Genomic DNA, 16990 nt, shown 5'->3' on the forward strand with positions numbered 1-16990 from the left:
CCTGAAGGCAGAGACTCCAACTTCCTCTGTGTGTGAGGTATGTTTTAAACTTTTGGTAGACATTTTCAAGCACACACAAAAGTTGAGGGGTGATTTGGTCCCAGTCACCCTGTGACTACAGGACTTCAGTAGTTGTGTTGCTCTCACTTCACTCGGTTCTGGACACAGGATTTTGTGAGTGTTTCTGGAAGATTCCAGCAAACACAAATTGCCGCCATCAAGCGGTGGGGCTGGCTTCCCCATCCCTCTTCGCCTGGGCTGGCCTTGGGGACTGCTTTAACAAGGAGAATGTACTGTCAGTGGCCATGATGCTCTGAGTGAAGCTGGAGGAGCCCTGCAGCTTCCCTGGCCTCCGAGAATCCTCTGCCGCGTGATAAGCCCCAGCCACAAGCGGGAGGAAGAGACACCAGCTGGGGCTGAGGCCCTCCTTGGGCCACTTGCTGGCCACAGAGAGCTGAGCCACCTTCTAGTCCTCCAGCCCCAGATGAGCCATGGGCTGACAGCAGAGGTCAGGAAATCAGGCCTAGACAGGGGAACCCCTGACCAACCCCAGAATCAAGAGAAACCATGGCACTGTTGTTTTATGGCTCTCTTTTGAGAATAGCTTCACTTAGGCAAAAGCTTCTGATGTTCGCTAAAGGATAGCTTTGGATGAGGTAACGAAGCCCCTGGACCAGCAGGGTCGCTGCCTCCCACATACGCCTGGCAGCAGCTGCCATGCCCCAGGGGCCAGGAGACCATCTTCATGTGCAGCACTGGGGGCAGATCACTAGGGAGGGGGTCTGCAGCCTTCACACACCCCAGGGGTAAAGGTTTCTGGGCTTTGTTCTGCTCAAAAATATGTTTTGGGCAGACAAAATGTGCCAGGAATGGGTCTAAGAGGCTAAGGGGTCCTGGTGCTAAGAAGACCCAAGGTTTTACTCTCACTCATTTTCAGGACAGCAGAAACTCTGATCCTCACAGTGACAGGGAGAAGACAGGAGAGAATGTCACCCCTGAGGAAATTCCTTAGTGGGGTCTGATCCCCCCTCCTGAAAGGCATGAGCCACTGGGGAAGTTAGCCTGTTGGTCTTTAAGTAAAAGTCAGCCCGACTGTGTCATTGAGATCAAGGTTCTCCTAGTGAGACATGCCTTCGTGTCGGGGAATCCATATCCTGCACACAGTGACTTCAAAACGGCCACCTTGTTACGCCTGCCTCTGGAGATTCTCAGTGTCTTTTATTCTCCTTTCATTTCATGAGAACCTTCTAGCACTAATCACTCTAACGGGATGTGAAGGCACAGCTTCGACCTCTGTCCCTGGCACTGACCTGCCAGCTGGCTGGAGTTCTGCTCAGGGGCACTTCTGACCTTGGCTCTGCTTCTGTGTCTCACGGTGCGGTTGAAGATGGAGTTTCTCTGCAGGGGCATGTGGCGGCGGGGTTCTTTGTCCTGGCTCTCTGGCTCAGCGTGGGGCCTCTCCTCTTTTTTTGGAAGCAGCTCAGGTCTCACCCTGGCTGATTCCTTGTCAACCTTCCATGAATCAATCCCTGAGTTCTTCCAGGACTTTTCCAAATCTTCCAGTTCTGTGGTCTCCATGGAAATAGAGCTAATGGCTTCTCAGCAGAAGAATTGGAGGTTCCCAACCTCCCCAGACTTTGCTGGTTTTGAGGGCTTTAGAATAAAAAGAGAACAATTTTCAGTTAGTCATTGGGCTAAATATTCCATTCAGAGTATGGAATTACACTCCCATTCTGATTTGATGAAATTTGGAATAATCTGCACATCCTGCCAACCACGTCTTTGTCAATGAAAATTGCAGCTTAACCACTGTAATTTGGATACATTCACATATCATTTTATAATTGAGGCTTGTTTATACTCTTTGTAGGATGCACTTTGGAGAAAATGCTTAAAGTGGTCCGTATAACTAACTTTCAAGTAAACATTTCCTGACTAATTCTACAGAAAAAGAGCATCAAAAACACGGGAAAGAATGCCAGGGTAGCATCGTGAGGGGACTTGCACACGTAGACTCGAAAGCCGAGGCAAGGTGAGAGAGGTGTCAGCCAGGGACAGGTGTCACGATAGTGCCTTTAGAGATGAGCCCTGGGGACAAGCCTCCTGTGATCAGCTGGTAGCCAAGTCCATGATAGAGCCATGTAAGACAGCTGGGGACGCCGAGGGCCCCCACCCCATGGCTGCCCCACAGGCTGGGGTTACATAATGTGCCTGTGTGGCCTCCTCCTGCTTCCAGGTCCCAAAGGCCTAGGTGTGTGGCCCTAACCTGGACTGTTTTGGCATTCGAGATCATTGTCATTATCGTGATCATCACCATTATCATTTTAGGCTGCATTTTTTTAAAAGGTCGAGGTATGATTTATGCAGAGTAGAAGGAGCCCTGTCTAGTGTGCAGCCTTGTGAGTTTTGACGCCAGTAAAGCTCATGGGCCCCACGCCATCAAGTCCCAGCCCCAGGGGGCTCTTGAGGGCTCCACTGCAGTTGACTGCCCTGCAGCCCAGCCCCTGGGGACCCCTGATCTGCGTAAGCTCCCTCCTGGTTGAGCTCTGATCCTCATGGATGGAGGTGGGACTAGGCAGCGGGGGGCCTTTCAGCTGGGTGTGCCGCATTTTCTACTGGCTTGTTAAAGGCATTCTCTGCAGTGCCAGGATGCATGGATCGCTGCCGGACGTACTTCCAAGGGCCCTGGGCTGGCGACCAGGGGACAGGCTCCTGCCTCCAGCTGCCTGGAATCACAGCACTGGGCAAGTCAGCCCTGAGTTTCCTGTCCAGGACGCACGCAGCAGGTTGGGGTTCTTGGCAGCTCCTTTGTCGCTCAAGTGCAATGATCTAGGAAGGTTCAGAGTACCCTAGAGGACACTGGCGGTATGACAACAGTCCAAGAGCCTGCGATTGATCTTAAGCCATCCAAGTCATTTTCTTTAAATGAGAAGGCTCTGAGCCCTGAGAAAATGTATCCCCAAATCTTACCATCTTTAAGAACTTTACACACACACACTCAGAACCTGTAAAACTCCCTGAAAAACAACTCTAATCCTGCTTCAATTATTGGTTATTTCAGGCCAATGTGCTCTAAGTCTGGAATTTGTTTTTTTTTTTTTTTTTTGTATGAGGGATTGAACTCAGGGTCACTCAACCAGTGAGCCACATCCCCAGCCCTATTCTGTGTTTTATTTAGAGACAGGGTCTCACTGAATTGCTTAGCGCCTTGCTTTTGCTGAGGCTGGCTTTGAACTCGCGATCCTCCTGCCTCAGCCTCCCAGACCTCTGGGATCACAGGTGTGCACCACCACACCAGGGCCTGGAATCTTTTTGTAATTGCTTGGGTTCTTCTGTGTCCGTTAGACTTGGTGGCCCTTCATGCCACCCCATCTTAATGTTTCCCTCGACCTCCTCAGTGGTTGTGTCTTTCTGATTCAGAACTGACTTCAGGGTGGAGATGCATGGGGACAGCCTTCTGACTAGAAGTGACCAAGGGGCCAGGAGTGAGGGCACGCTTGCAGAGCACCCATCCATCCATCCACTCAGTAGACCTCAGTGACCACCAGCCCACATAAGAACACGTGTGTTTTCTGTCAGTCTGTGGTCCCTGGTCTGTCTGTTGGGCACCCGATAGCACTCTGTGAACCTTTGCTGTTCACAACAAAGAATGGATGGACAGATGACCTTAGGCGAGCCCCACGGCCACCGCGTGAGGTCAATACCGTCCTTAACCTCGCTTTACAGACGGGAAGCTGCAGCCCGAGAGCTCTAGTTACATGCCCAGGATCACACCGCTGGTAATGGTGAGGCAGGGGTCACACCCCATCTGCCTGACTCATTCTCTGGAAAATGTGGGCCAAAGAAACTCTTCTACATACTGGCAGCAGACGGGCCTGGGTGAATCAGAGGCAGCTGCGGCCATCTCTTGTGTCCCTCAGCGCTCATGGTGAGGCTCAGGCCCATGAGCCAAGGGTGTCTGCTGAGCCTCAGCACTGGACGGAGGGCCAGGGCCTCCTGTATGAGTCAGCAGCCTAGAGGTCAGGGCACTTGAGGGAAGGTGGTGGGAGGGAACTGGGAGCTGGCTGCAGGCCCGCTGTGACAACTGAAGCCAGTCCCCAGGGTGGGGCAGGGGGACACATGGGCCAGGAAGCAAAGCTCCAGACCTGCCTTGTCAGACTTTCACTGCAGAAACCACCTGATCTGGCTGAAACTGTGATTCTGATTCAGGAGGGCCGGGTGGCCCTGAGGCTGCATTCTTTGACGAGCTCTTGGGGAACGCCCATATTGCCAGCCCCTGGACCACTTCAAGCAAGGTAGAGAGGGTCAGAACCCAGCATCCACCTCAAGCAAGGTAGAGAGGGTCAGAACCCAGCACCCACAGCAGGTGGAGCAGGGAGGAGCCACCTGGGCTTGCTCCTCCATGGCCGCCCTCCCTCTGGCTGGGTCTGGGAAGCATCTTTGTCAGAGGCAAAAGAAGACCCGGGGGTTGGAGCCGGCAGGAAGGGGGTCCAGGAGTAGAGACAGGGGGCTGGAGCAGGTGCTGTCCTCCACTATCCCCTTCTGCTTCTTCCCAAGGAATGAAGAAAGCAGTGGGAAAGATTCCCACCCAGGAATGAGGGCCTTCAGCAAGCCTGCAGGAGACGCCTGCGAAGCTGACCGCCCTGGACAGCTCGACGGGAGGAGGCCCAGCCTTCCGGAAGCTCGCAGGGGTCAGGGAAGGAGCGATGGCTACAAGGCAGAGAGCAGTGGGAGGGGGAGGATCCTTTGCAGAGAAGGTTCCAATGAGGAGCAGGTCACAGGGAGGCCGAAGCTCCAGGGGAGCTGAGCTGGGGAACTCCACCAGAGGCCAGTCCCTGGAGCTGGCCCTCGGCTCCAACCTGGGCCCGACAGGGAGCAGGAGTTTCCAGGGAAGGGCCGGCAGCTCCAGCCAGGAGCACCTGGAGCAGTGGCTCAGCAAGTGACCCTGAGGCCTCTCCCATCTCTTCAGGGAGGGGACCCAGGATACTGTGGTGAAGTGAGACCTGCCAGCCATCTAGGTGAGCCTGTGGCAAGGGAGGCCTGAGAGATGGAGGAGAGTGAGGGGGGGTCTCAGGATAACAGAAAGGGCTGGCAGGCCCCCTCAGGAAGAGGAGGGATGGGGCTCCTGGAGGCCACCCTCACCCGCCAGCAGCCTTACAGGAGAGGCAGGTCGCAGATCCCAGGACACCTGTGCAATTTCACAGCCATTCCTGGTCCTGAATGGAGCTTGGCCACCTCCCAGGTAAAGGCAAGGCTTGCCTGGATATCAATAGCAAAGACTTTCTTTCCCTCCTGGGTCAAAGGATTTCAGGCAGTAGAGAGGGGCTGGCAAGAAGGTACTGGAGCAGAGGACGTTTGCGGATCCCAAACACCCACCATGGCTGTGAAAGGCCAGAGCTGCCAACACCTCGCAGAGAGCATGTTCTGAGTTTGCACAGAGGACAGGAGCGGGGAGAAATACCCGAAGAGAAGGAGAGAAGGATCTCGGGAAATTCAAAAGTGGGAATTCAGAAAGTGGGAGCAAGTTGGGGGGGGACAGAAAGGGGGCACAAGAAGGGTGGGTGGGGTGTTGGAGCAAGGCCCTGCCGCCCTCTGGCTCTGCCCCCTCTATGTCGTGGCTACTTGGGGACAGTGGTAGCTTCAGGAGGTAGAGGGGACGTCTCCCAGCCATGAGGGAAGGAAGTGGGCACCTTTCAGAACCAAGACCAGGCCAGTGCAGACGGTGGTGGTTTGGTGCCCAGGGACGGGCACAGGCAGGAGCCTCTCCTATCTGGAAACGAGGTGGTAGCGGCAGGGGTGTCGGGGTGGGGTGGGGGTGCTGGGTCAGGTGGTGGCCTGGAAGCCTCCCTGCTACCTTTGAGCAAGACCTGAAGACGGAAGCCAGGGAGCCAGGCAGGGCATGATGGGAGTCCCCTTTCTGAACAGGATTTGTTGGCTTGTTCTTGGCTAATGAGGGAGGAAAGTAAAGGTGAACCCTGGCTTCCCATCAGGCTGTTGAACTACTGCTCTGGGAAAGCGAGTTGGAATTGGAAGGAGACTCTGCCCAAGATGGGAGAGAAATGGCCCCCGTGCTGGGAAACTGGACTTGAAAACTGTCCATTGTGCAGGATCCAGCCTAGGGCTGGAACTAACCAGGAAGTGACCTGGAAAGGTAAGAGGGGGTTAGAGTAACCATTACAGTAACAACTGAGCGCCAGCCCAGCCTGTTTGTTTTTGCAGTGCTGGATTGGAACCCGGGATGACGCACGTGCTAGGCAAAGCTCTGCCACGAGCTCCAGCCCAGCCCCAGTCACAGTCTCCGATCCACCAGCATCTCTCCTAGCTGAGAACACTGAAACGGTGAGATTCGAACGTTCGAGTCCACACCGCTGCTGAGTTCCAGGCCTCTGAACTCCAGCAGCTGCCTGGTCCCTCGCCGGGCTGCTGTCGGCCACTCACCTAGCAGCCTGCAACATCCACGTGCAAAACAGGAAGTGGATTAGAAATGGGCGAAATTCACATGCAGAGAAGTGAAGGTCAAGTGCGCACGGCATCCCTCTCCTGATGGTGCCACAGGAAGCCGAGGCCTGGGGATCGGACCGTGGTTCAGAGAAGCTGAGAGAACTTCTATTTCACAGGAAGGAAGAGATGCCAGGGAGGACCGGGGCACCCTTCTATACATAACCCTCATCATGAAGAGAGCCCTTGACACAGGAGCGAAGCCAGAGGTGAAGAGACAAGTGAGAGGCCCCAGATGGCAGAAGTGGCCAGAGATGAGCATGGGGGAAGGGTGGCAGAGTGTGCGGCGAAGGAGATGGGAGAAGGGACTCTGGGAAGGGAGCCTGCAGGCCTGGCAGGCCTAGGGCAGGGTGGGGAGGGGTCACACAATGGAACTTTTTAAAGAATGATTCTAATTTTATGTTTCCAGAAAAGGCGTAGGTGAGAGAATTTTAAAATAAGCTCATGGAACAGGAGATTTGAAAACTAATGCTTTGTAAGTCTGCATATTTGCACATAGTAGGTGCTCAGTGTAAGGGGCCTAATGAACAAAAACCAGGCAATGAGGAATTGGGAAATGGAGTGAATGGGAGAATTGGGAAAGCCCCCAGCATCCCCCAGTCACCTCCCTGTTTGCTGGAGCGTGACAGAGCTAAAAAGACCAGGACCAGAGCTTTCTGTTACTGTAATGAACACCTGAGATGGTCAAACTGCAAAAAGAAAGCATTTCTTTGGACCGGTTGAGAGAACCTTCCCCCATGCCTGATGTCTGGCCCACCTCCTCCCTCTCCTCTTTCACATGGGCGAGGGAATTTCAGAATCTGTCTCTTATTGTCAGAAGACCAGAGTGAATCTTGGGAGAGCCAGTAGCTTGAGCTAACCCTGCTCTCAGCTTCCCACTAAAATCCCAGCACCATCAGACAGAGGGAAGACAGCTACCTCGCAATGGAGGCTAAAATCGAGGCTCCAGGTCACAGTGGGTCCGTGGGGCTCTTCCACTTAATATGCTAATAGTAACCAGTGAGATGAAGAAGCTGGCGGGTGACTGATGTGTGCCTTAAAGTTCTTAAGAAACAAAGACAGGAAATCTGGCAAAAGTGTATGAAAAGGTGCTCCCTAATCACCGGGGGACTGCAGGTCAGAACCCCAAGGCATCACTCCTGCCTCGTGGGACAGCTGCCGTCAAGACCCAAGGCGAGTGTTGGTGAGGATGCGGGAAAAACTTCATCGTGGTTAACCTGTTCTTGAGGTTTGGACCAACACAATGAGACATAAGGCAAATAAGTTATCAGAAAGAAAGATGAAATAATCATGATTTATAAGTGATAAAGTTTTTATGCCTAGAAAAAACAAAAGATCCAACTGAAACTATTGAACACATGAATGTCTTTAAAAAATTAAAAATGGGCTGGGGAGATAGCTCAGTTGGTAGAGTGCTTGCCTTGCAGGCACAAGGCTCTTGGTTCGATCCCCAGCTCCAAAAAAAAAAAAAAAAAAAAAAAAAAAATTAAAAATGGAACTCCCATATGAAAACCATCTTGATAAATACCAACATCTTATACAAAAGGAAAAATCTGATAGATGAAAAAAGGCTCTCATGTTTAGAGAAGTATGGGGTTTTCTTGGACAGGAAGTCAGAATATTTAAGATGTCAGTTTTCACCAAGGTAATACATAATGTTTTTAACTTAATAAACTTTATTTTTCACAGCAAATTTTATGTTCATGATAATAAATAGTTTCCAAAATACAGAAAACTTATCAGAATGTTTTCAAGAAATTATTATGAAGTTCATCTGCAGGACAGACAGATTAGATTAGCTCAGACAATTTGAAAATACAGGTAAAAAACACAGCCTTCATCTTAAATGCCATGAAGTGCTACAATAAAAAAAGGAATGTGATATTCATATAGAATGACCATTTCAGAAATGAATTCTTATCTGCAAAATGTTATTTTATAGAAAAAAACCTTGCAACTATAAAAAACAGATTACAAGCCAAACAAAAATGTCACAAGACCAATATCTCTTGTTAATACAGAAGAAAAAGTCCTCAAGAAAATACTAGTAAACTGAACCTAGAGATATACAGAAAGGATTACACAATATGACCAAATAGAATTTATCCCAAGAATGCAAGGTTGGTTTGATCTACAATATCAATTAATGTAATACATCATTTGAATGGAATAAATGTCAAAAACCACATGATCATTTCGATGGACTTATGGCCTCAAATAGAGTCTGACAAATTCAATACCTTTTCATGATAAAACACTCAACAAACCAGGTATGAAAGAAAACTTTCTCAACTTGATAAAGGGCATCTGTAAACTTCACAGTAACATCAAACTTAATCATGAAGGACTGAAGATGAGGTTGTCCACTCTCAACATAGTGAGGGAGCTTCTAGCCAGAGCTAGCCAAGGGGGAAAAGAGTTATTCATATTGGAATGGAAGAATTAAACTATCTCTCTTCACAGATAACATGAAATCATGTATAAAAAAAAATTCTTAAAAATCCATTGAAAAAGAATATCCAAAGAAAATCTGACCAATGAGCACTTAACATTGCTCAACATTGTTAGTCATCAGGGAAATGCAAAGCAAAACCACAACGAGATGCCATTTTATACTCATTTTATACCCACCAAGGTGATTAGAATAAAGACAGATAATAACAGTTGTTGGTGAGAATGTGAACCTGGAACCCTGAGATACTGCACTTTAGAAAATAGTCTGGTAGTTCCTCAAAAGATTAAACAGAGCTATCAGATGACCCAGGGATTTTATTCCCAAGCATATTCCCAAGAGAAATAAAACATACATAAATACAAAAAGGTTGTACAAAAAGGTTTAAAGCAACATGAGTCCATAACTGGAAACAAGTGGAAATACCCCAAATATCCGCCCAATAGTGAATGACTAACGTGGAATGCCCACCCAATGGAATATTATTCAGCCATAAGAATAAGTATTGATGGGATCCATAACATGAATGAACCTTGAAAACACTTTGCTTAGTGAAAGAAGCCATTCACTAGGGACCACATGATTGCGTTTCCATGAGACATTCAGAACAGGAAGCTCCACAGAGCCAGAAAGTAGATTCTTACACGTGCTTGGGCCCTGAGAGGTTGTGAGAAACGGGGAGTTGGTAGCTGCTAATGAGAATAGGTTTTCCTTTGGGAAGAAAAGAGAATGTTCCCAACTGATTTGGTGACAGAGGCACATCTTTGTGAATGTACTAAAAACCAATTAATTGTACACTTAAAATGGGTGAATTGTATGAGATGCAAATTACATCTCAAATAAGTTGTTATTGCCAGAAGGAAGCGTGCCAATGAAAGTTCCGAACATTGGTTAAGAGTTGAGGGGAAATACCTGTTTAGATCCTCAAAATAAAATTTCCAGGTAAACGGCAAAGGAATCAAGCACTACATGTTTTCCTCCCAAGCCATGAGACATACTGAGAAAGAATTCAGGTGTTCCCAAGTCTTGCCATTGGACACTCGGGGAAGCAGTGCAGGGGGACAGGCAGGGCTGGTCATCTGGGCTTGGCCCCCAAGGTTCATGAGTCAGGCCAGCTGCTTTCCCTCGGGCCTCCTGTTGGCTTGGCAGGGATCCTGAATCCTAGGGCTGATAAGAGCACGCAGAAGGGCTTCTGCCTGAGCCAAGGGAGACTTTAGAGGCCTTTCAGAAGGAGAGGCACACCATCCCTTGACCAACACTTGGGGGCAATTAGTTGGGGCTGAGTTCCTAGTTCAGCATATAGGTGGCTCGCCTGTGTGGCTGTTAACTAATTGCCCACCCTGAGTAGACAGCAGGCCAGTGGTGAGGGAGTGGCCCTCAGCAGGGCCACCGAGCAGACCTGGATCTACGCGGTCTACAGGCAGAAGGCAACGGAGCCACAAAGGCGCATTCCACGTTGTCAAGGCCTGGAAAGCTCCTTGGCGGGTGGCACCAGACTCTTCTTTTGGCCTTGACTCCAGCCCTGGACAGAGTCAATCAAACATGCACCCTGTGTCTCCCCTCCTGAGACCCGGCTTCCTGGACTAGCCCAAAGATGAGCTCCAGGTGAAATGCCCAGCAAGGTGATTGAGGCAGCTCATTTTCTGGAAACACCATCTACAGACCAGGAATAATGTGGAAGCAGCAGCGTTTACCAAAAATGGCAGCTTTGGTCTTAGCTGTGTTGCTCCTCGGCTGCTTCTCTCTGGTTCTAATTAGCCAGCTTGGCCTGGGTCCGTTGAGGCTGCTTTTAGGTTGGATTTGGGAAACCTTTTCCATCGAGGGTAATAGAATGCCTGACTTGTGGCTCTCTGGAGTGGGGCCAGGTCACCCCGTGTGATGTCACCCACTCGTCAGCGTTCATGACGATGCACAGTGAAGGGGATGGTGGCAATCTAGTGTAGCCCTTGGCATGGTTAAATAATTTTAAAACTTCAGCAGGACACAGAAAGTGCTCGTATTAAGTGCCGATTACTGAATGTTTGCAAAACAAGCATGCTTTGTAACCAGAACCAGATTCAAAAGGACAGCATTGCTGCCGCCCAGAGCTCCCCAGGGCCCGCCCCGTCCACCCTGCTGTGGGGAACTCGCTGCTAACAGCATTCACTCCTTTTGCCCGGTTGGGTGGTTATGTAACGGGGTCATTCAGACCTTCTTTTTGGTATCTGGCTTCTTTCTGTGACATTACACTTGTGAGATTCGTCCATGTTGTTGTCCCAAGTTGTTCTAACTGGTCCTTGTCCTATGCAGCAGTGGCTCTCACCTGGGTAAGCCACAGAGTCCCCTGGAGGATTAACACAGGGCTCGATTCAGGAAGAACGTGCCCTGTGACGGTTCTCAGCAGCTGGGGACTGCACCTGGAGAATCCCCTTTCTCTGGAAAGGGAGCCTGGCCTGCCGTTGCTGCTCTGGACTTCTTTAAGGGGCAGGAGGTTTGGAGGGATGGTGTGGAGACCCTGGTGTTCCCAGCGCCAGGTCAAGACCAGCTCGGAGTCCTGAGCTGACAGGGCTTCTGTAGTTATCCAGAGACAGCGTTTAATTCTCTGTGGTCCTGTGCCTGCCAAGACCCTGTGCCTTGAGTCCTTGGACCTCCTGGTTTGAGCACTGGACACCCCAGCCAGGGCCTTCTGACCCCTTCGGGATAGGCACCCTCCTTGGGCCCACAGTGGAGATTTCTGGAACATAATGGGTCAGACCGTGGGCAGAAGGGCCCCAGTGTCACACTGCACATAGTGTCAGTCGACTCCCTCCCTTCCACACCACCATGTCACCACCATGGAGAAGGCGGCGACTGAGCCAAACCCTCCTGGAGAGGACACACCCTGAGCCGAAGACTGTTCTTTCCACTCTCCCAGAGGGACACGCAGCTCTTTCGGTTCTGGTGTTTTCCTGACTTCTTTGTTCCTTACAACATCCCTGGGACAGGGAGATGAGGTGACTATTGTTTGTCCTCTATTAACAAACAAGGAGTCTGAAGTTCAGGGACACTCAGTAACTTGCCTGAGATCACATGGCTCCTAAGTGACTGAGGTGGGATTTCAACCTGGGGCTGCCAGGTCCCCGAGGAAAGATGGCCACACAGCTGTCCTCACCAAAGAACAAAGATCAAGGGCAGGAAGCCCAGGACGGAGCAGCAGGTGGCCAGGACAAGACTAGTGGGGCTCACTCCGGAAACTGAGCTCCAGGCTGCCGACTGCAGTCTGCTGGGCCAGACCCTTCTCTACCCGTGTGCGGCCTCCACAGGGGCGCCTGGGCCCCCGAGGGGCTTAAGCAGGCACAGATGTCTCCCCAGTGTGGCTGTGGAGGCCTGTCCCCCGCGCCCTAGTGAGTGAGGGCAGGTGGGGCGGTGGTCTCCTCCAGCTCACTCTTGGGCAGCCCGTAGGTGTGAGGTGAGTCCGCTCTCTTCCTCTGAGGTTCTGCAGCGGAAGGACACCCGAGATTAGATGGGGGAGAGAAGGTGTGCCCCCCACATCTGGGGCTGGTCTCCTTGGTACTTGACATGCCCCTGGAGCCTTGGAATCCATCTGCCGGGTGACACCACCTCCTAGTTCATCCACGAAGTTCAGCCTGGGTCCTCGGCGAGAGCACTCTGTCCACCCACGCTGAGCACAGGGGTCCCACAGTGAGACCCCTGTGGCCCTCACTCGGGGCCCCAGCAGAGCAGGCAGAAGAGAATTTCCTCACAACCTCATCATCCTCTGTCCCTTCTGCAGCCCTCTGTGTGTTGGCGTGCCTGACCAACCAGAGGCAGTTCTCCCAGGCTGCTCCTCCCGCCTTTGGGACTGAAGGAACGTTCTACTTATTTAAATTTCTTATATTTTTTTTGGTGAATATAGAATTAAAGTTATCTAAAAATATATTTTAAATAAAAGAATGAAAGGTGGTAAAATATATAGAATGTTCAGTATAAAAAGTGGGTGTGGAGTTTGAGAATATAAATGTCCATCAGCTCCCCCACCTCACCCCCAGCTCTGTCCCAGGCAGCAAAATCTGTGCCCTGTCTCAGGGGGCTGGCTGGTGGAGCTGCTGGGAGCCCGTCCCCTCAGGGCACGGAGCATGCTGGTGACAACGGCTGCTCAGAGGGGATGGCAAGAGGGGACACCTCAACCTACCTTCCTAAGCAGTCGCCTGCCTACAGCAGTGATTGTGGGCCCCTGTCTGCCTTCAGACAGGGCGTGAGCCACAGGAGGGAGTGAGTCTGGGACAAAGACCACTCCTAGGGTGAGCCGCCTCAGGCTGCCGCCCTTGGCAAGCTCCATCCGCCTGTGGGCAAGGTCAGCTTGTTCCAGAGGGAGGAGGCCAGGCCTGCCAGGTGCCCAGGCAGGGAAAACAGACTCTGGGCAAGTGGGCAGTCATTTCCACAGCCACACTGGGAGGTTTACGTGCCGGAGCTTCCTGCCCTACACTGGGTCTTTGTTGGGCTCTGGTAGCGGGACCATGTGCATGTTGCCGCGGCTCTGAACTCATTCATTAGCCCACGTTCAAGGGGGTTTATAAAAAGCCTACTAAAAATGACAGGGCCAATATTGGTGCCTTAGTCTGGGGCTGCCATAACAAAATGCCACAGGCGGGGGACTTCAGCAACAGAAATTTATTATCTCACAGTTCTGGAGGCTGGAAGTCTGACCAGCAGGGTTGGGCTCTGGGGAGGGGCCTCCTCCTGGTCCGCCTTCTCCCTTTGTCCTCATGAGTCCTTTCCTCAGTGTGTGCATGGGGAGAGGAGGGAGATGGTTTTATTTTCCTTCTCTTATAAGGACACTAATCCCATTATGAGGGCCCTACCCTCATGACCTCATCTAGCCCTAAATACCTCCCACAGACTCCATGGCCAACCCAATTTTTCAAAATGGCACTGGGGAACCAGTATTTGTACTAGAGGTAGCCATCCTTCTTTCCTGTTCCCATCTTAGGGAGTTTGTGCCTCTCCTAACCCTAGAGAGCTGGCAGCCCGGGTGCCACGGCCTAAACCCCAGGACATAACTGACCAGAATAGAGTGGACCTTTGGTCCCAGAGGAATCACCCAGAGGCTGGGCTGAGCCCATCAGAATCCCTCTTTGCGAAGTGAAGACCGCGATGACCCTGAGGGTCCCACAGCAAGGCGGACCCTGACCTGGGCTCAGCAGAACAGCCAGGGGGCCACTTCCTACCAGTTCTCATCGTCCACAAAACAAACCTTCCCTGGCCTCCCTTCCCCTCTGGAACCTTCTCGTATCTGTGCTAGAAGCATTCAAAATGCCAGAGTCTCCCCAGAAGCCTGTAGGTGGGAGTTGCTCAGGCCCTGGGTAAGGCCAGGAAAACTGAGGTTTATGCCCAGTGTTTGTGGGCCAGAGGAATCGAGACCATGGAGGCCCTTGATGGTGGGCAGAGAAGAGAGCAGGGACAGACCATGGGGACAGAACGCTGGAGGGAGGCAGAGCCATGGAGGGAAACCAGGGCACAAAGGCCAGAATTTCCATTTTGGTTTCATTTTTAAAGAAACAAACTATCAGGGCAGGGGCGTTGAAGGACTGTGGTTTCTCTCAACTGACTTTCATCTAAAATAGTTACAGGATTTGGGCAAACTCTAGAAGGTCCCCGTCCTCCTTCCAGCTGAATGGGAGTTGAACCCGTGGCAGCAAGGAGATTTTTTAAAAATAATTTTAGGTGTAGATGGACACAATACCTTTATTTTATTTATTTATATGTGGTGCTGAGGATGGAACCCAGGGCCTCACACGTGCGAGGCAGGCCCTCTACCACTGGGCCACTGCCCCAGCCCTGCAAGGTGATTTTTAAGAGGTCAGATGTTCAAAAATGTAATTGTTGCATATTTTTATGTGTTCTAGAAAAAAATCCAATTTGCATATCACACCTGTGACTTCGCAGACACTAATGCTCAGGATGAAAATAAATAAAGTAAGGAATTTCGTTTGAAGCCAATCTGTGCAAAGTCTCAACAGTACAGGTGGCACACGGGTGCAGTAAAAAAATTGTAAACATGGAAGGCAAACGATTGACATTCAGGAATGTGAAAATAAAAGGAAAATTACAACGAAAGCAACTCGGAAAGCGTTTTCCAAAGTGGAGACCGGAGCGCATGTGGAAGCAACCCGCGCAGCTCCAGCCTCTGCTGCCCGCACGTGAACCTGGCCACCTCCACCCTTGACCCAGGCCTCTGCAACCACCTGAACCAGACAAACGCACTGCGCCCAGAGGCTCAGGGTCTCAGGGTGCACACCCAGAGGTCATGGACTCTCACTTACGGACATTCCCTTCAGCGGGTCCATTCCTGCGTAGTCCTCTGTGGGCCACGCGGCCCCCGATCCTTCACAGCATACAAGCGCCCACTTTCCCTGCCCTCCTCCGAATCCTGAGACAGAGCTGCTCCCTGAGCCCTTGTCTCCCAATCTGCAATCCCCAAGGCCCAGATAAAGTCCTTTTACTTTTGCAACTTCTGGGTTTGAGTGACAAGAATCGGAGGGTTGAGCTAACCTGGCTGAGCCAGCACTGTCACCAGCCTCCTCGGTCCTGAACCAGGCCCTCTTCCCGCTGCCTGCCTGCATGGTCAGTTTTGAGCAGCAGCTTTACAGAGACGCAGATTCTGAGGTCCTCCCCGGGAGCCCTGCAGCGGGACTCAGACCAGTTGGGACATGGAGCAGGTGCCTTCCAACCACCCCGGTGGCCGCCACCTTCTTGGACTGGCCTCTGTGAGGCAGACCCTCCCTGGAGAATGTGTGCAGAGAGAGTGTGGGCAACGTCCAGGGCAGGACACAGCCTTCCTCCAGCCCCGGGAGGGCGGCAAGCCAGTGTCCTGGGATGCTGCTGTCCTGTTTTTCTGACACGAGTTCCCTGCGTCCCTGAGACTGCGCTTTAGTCACAAATGACCCAAACGTTTCTGGGGGGTTGGCAGGACATGCCTGCTGCACACAGAACGACTCTGGAAGGTGCTTGGGGCCTCCCCACACGGAGGGGAGTGCCCCGTCTCCAGAGTTCTGGCCCCTGAAACAGCAGAGCCCTGGGTGCCCCTCCCTACAGGCTATCCTGGCCTGCATCTGAGCCACCTGCATCCTCTCTCTCCCTCTCCACCCATCTCCTGAGGGTTCTGATGATGGCTTCCAGCCTTGGTTGAACCTGGGGTTCTTGCTGTAGCGTCACCTGGTAGCTGCTGCCCCCTCCCCGGGTCCTCTTCACTAATGTCCTCTAAGGCTCCCTGCCCTGCCCACCCTGCTGAAGTCCACCCACGTGGCTGCTCCTCCACTGGTTCCTTCCCCTACCTAGCAAGTATTTACTGAGTACCCATTTCCCAGGCCAGGCCCTGGGCAAACGAAGGTGCAAAGTCTCGGCCTAGTGGGGGAATGAACCAGCAGGCCAGATGGTCACAACATGACAAGCAAGTGCCAAGCAAAAGTGGCAGCAGGTTACTCAGGAACCCCCAGACTGAGCTCCAGCTGTGGGGATCTCTGATGCCCTCGAAGGTCACACAGCATAGATGCTCAAGTCATATTGACCAAATGTCAGAGGTTGTGCCCTAGGCCCAGTTAGTTGCTCCCACTTGGTCACTACTGTGACCCCTGAGTTTTCTTCTTTTCAATAGAGCAGGACTTAATGTATGTTGGCATTTCTGGCCTCCTGGCCTGGTCAAGAGCAGACAGATGTCATAGTTGATTCGTGATCACTATGCAAGACCGGTCAACAAGTCAGCTTGCTTTCTCCAGCAAGTCCCCCTGCTCTCTGTAGCAGTCATGTCGTGTCTGCTCTGAGACCTCTAGCCTCCTACGGTCCCTGCTGACCTGGTCTCAAATGTCCCTGAGAAAGCTGGAGACAGTGGGGGGACCCTACCCAGCCGCTTCTGCAGTCCTCTTACTCCTTTCCCTTCTCCTCAGTGACCCCCTCCTGTCTTCCCAAAGACCCCTCTATGCCGACACCGTCACATCTGCATGTCCCCCAATGTCCTGCATCCTCTGGGGAGCCTGCAGCCTCCAGCTGGTCCGCCCCTGCCCACTTCACAGCAGAGCTTCTGCA

At 51.8% G+C, this 16990-nt stretch overlaps 1 protein-coding gene across 2 annotated transcripts in view; it reads right to left on the minus strand.

Moving 5' to 3' along the window:
- The window catches only part of Ngef (neuronal guanine nucleotide exchange factor), an 82454-nt gene that overhangs the window by 60013 nt on the left and 5451 nt on the right, over window positions 1-16990 (minus strand). Inside the window, exon 2 of one of the 2 annotated variants that reach the window (XM_047547301.1) lies at window positions 1311-1653. In XM_047547301.1, coding sequence (XP_047403257.1) covers window positions 1311-1578 — 268 coding nt within the window. In that variant the 5' untranslated portion in view covers window positions 1579-1653. Of the gene's footprint in view, window positions 1-1310; window positions 1654-16990 lie in introns of those variants that run through there. The other variant, XM_047547306.1, reaches the window with a different exon arrangement.

The sequence above is a fragment of the Sciurus carolinensis genome, chromosome 3 (assembly GCF_902686445.1).
Source record: "Sciurus carolinensis chromosome 3, mSciCar1.2, whole genome shotgun sequence".
NCBI lineage: Eukaryota > Metazoa > Chordata > Mammalia > Rodentia > Sciuridae > Sciurus > Sciurus carolinensis.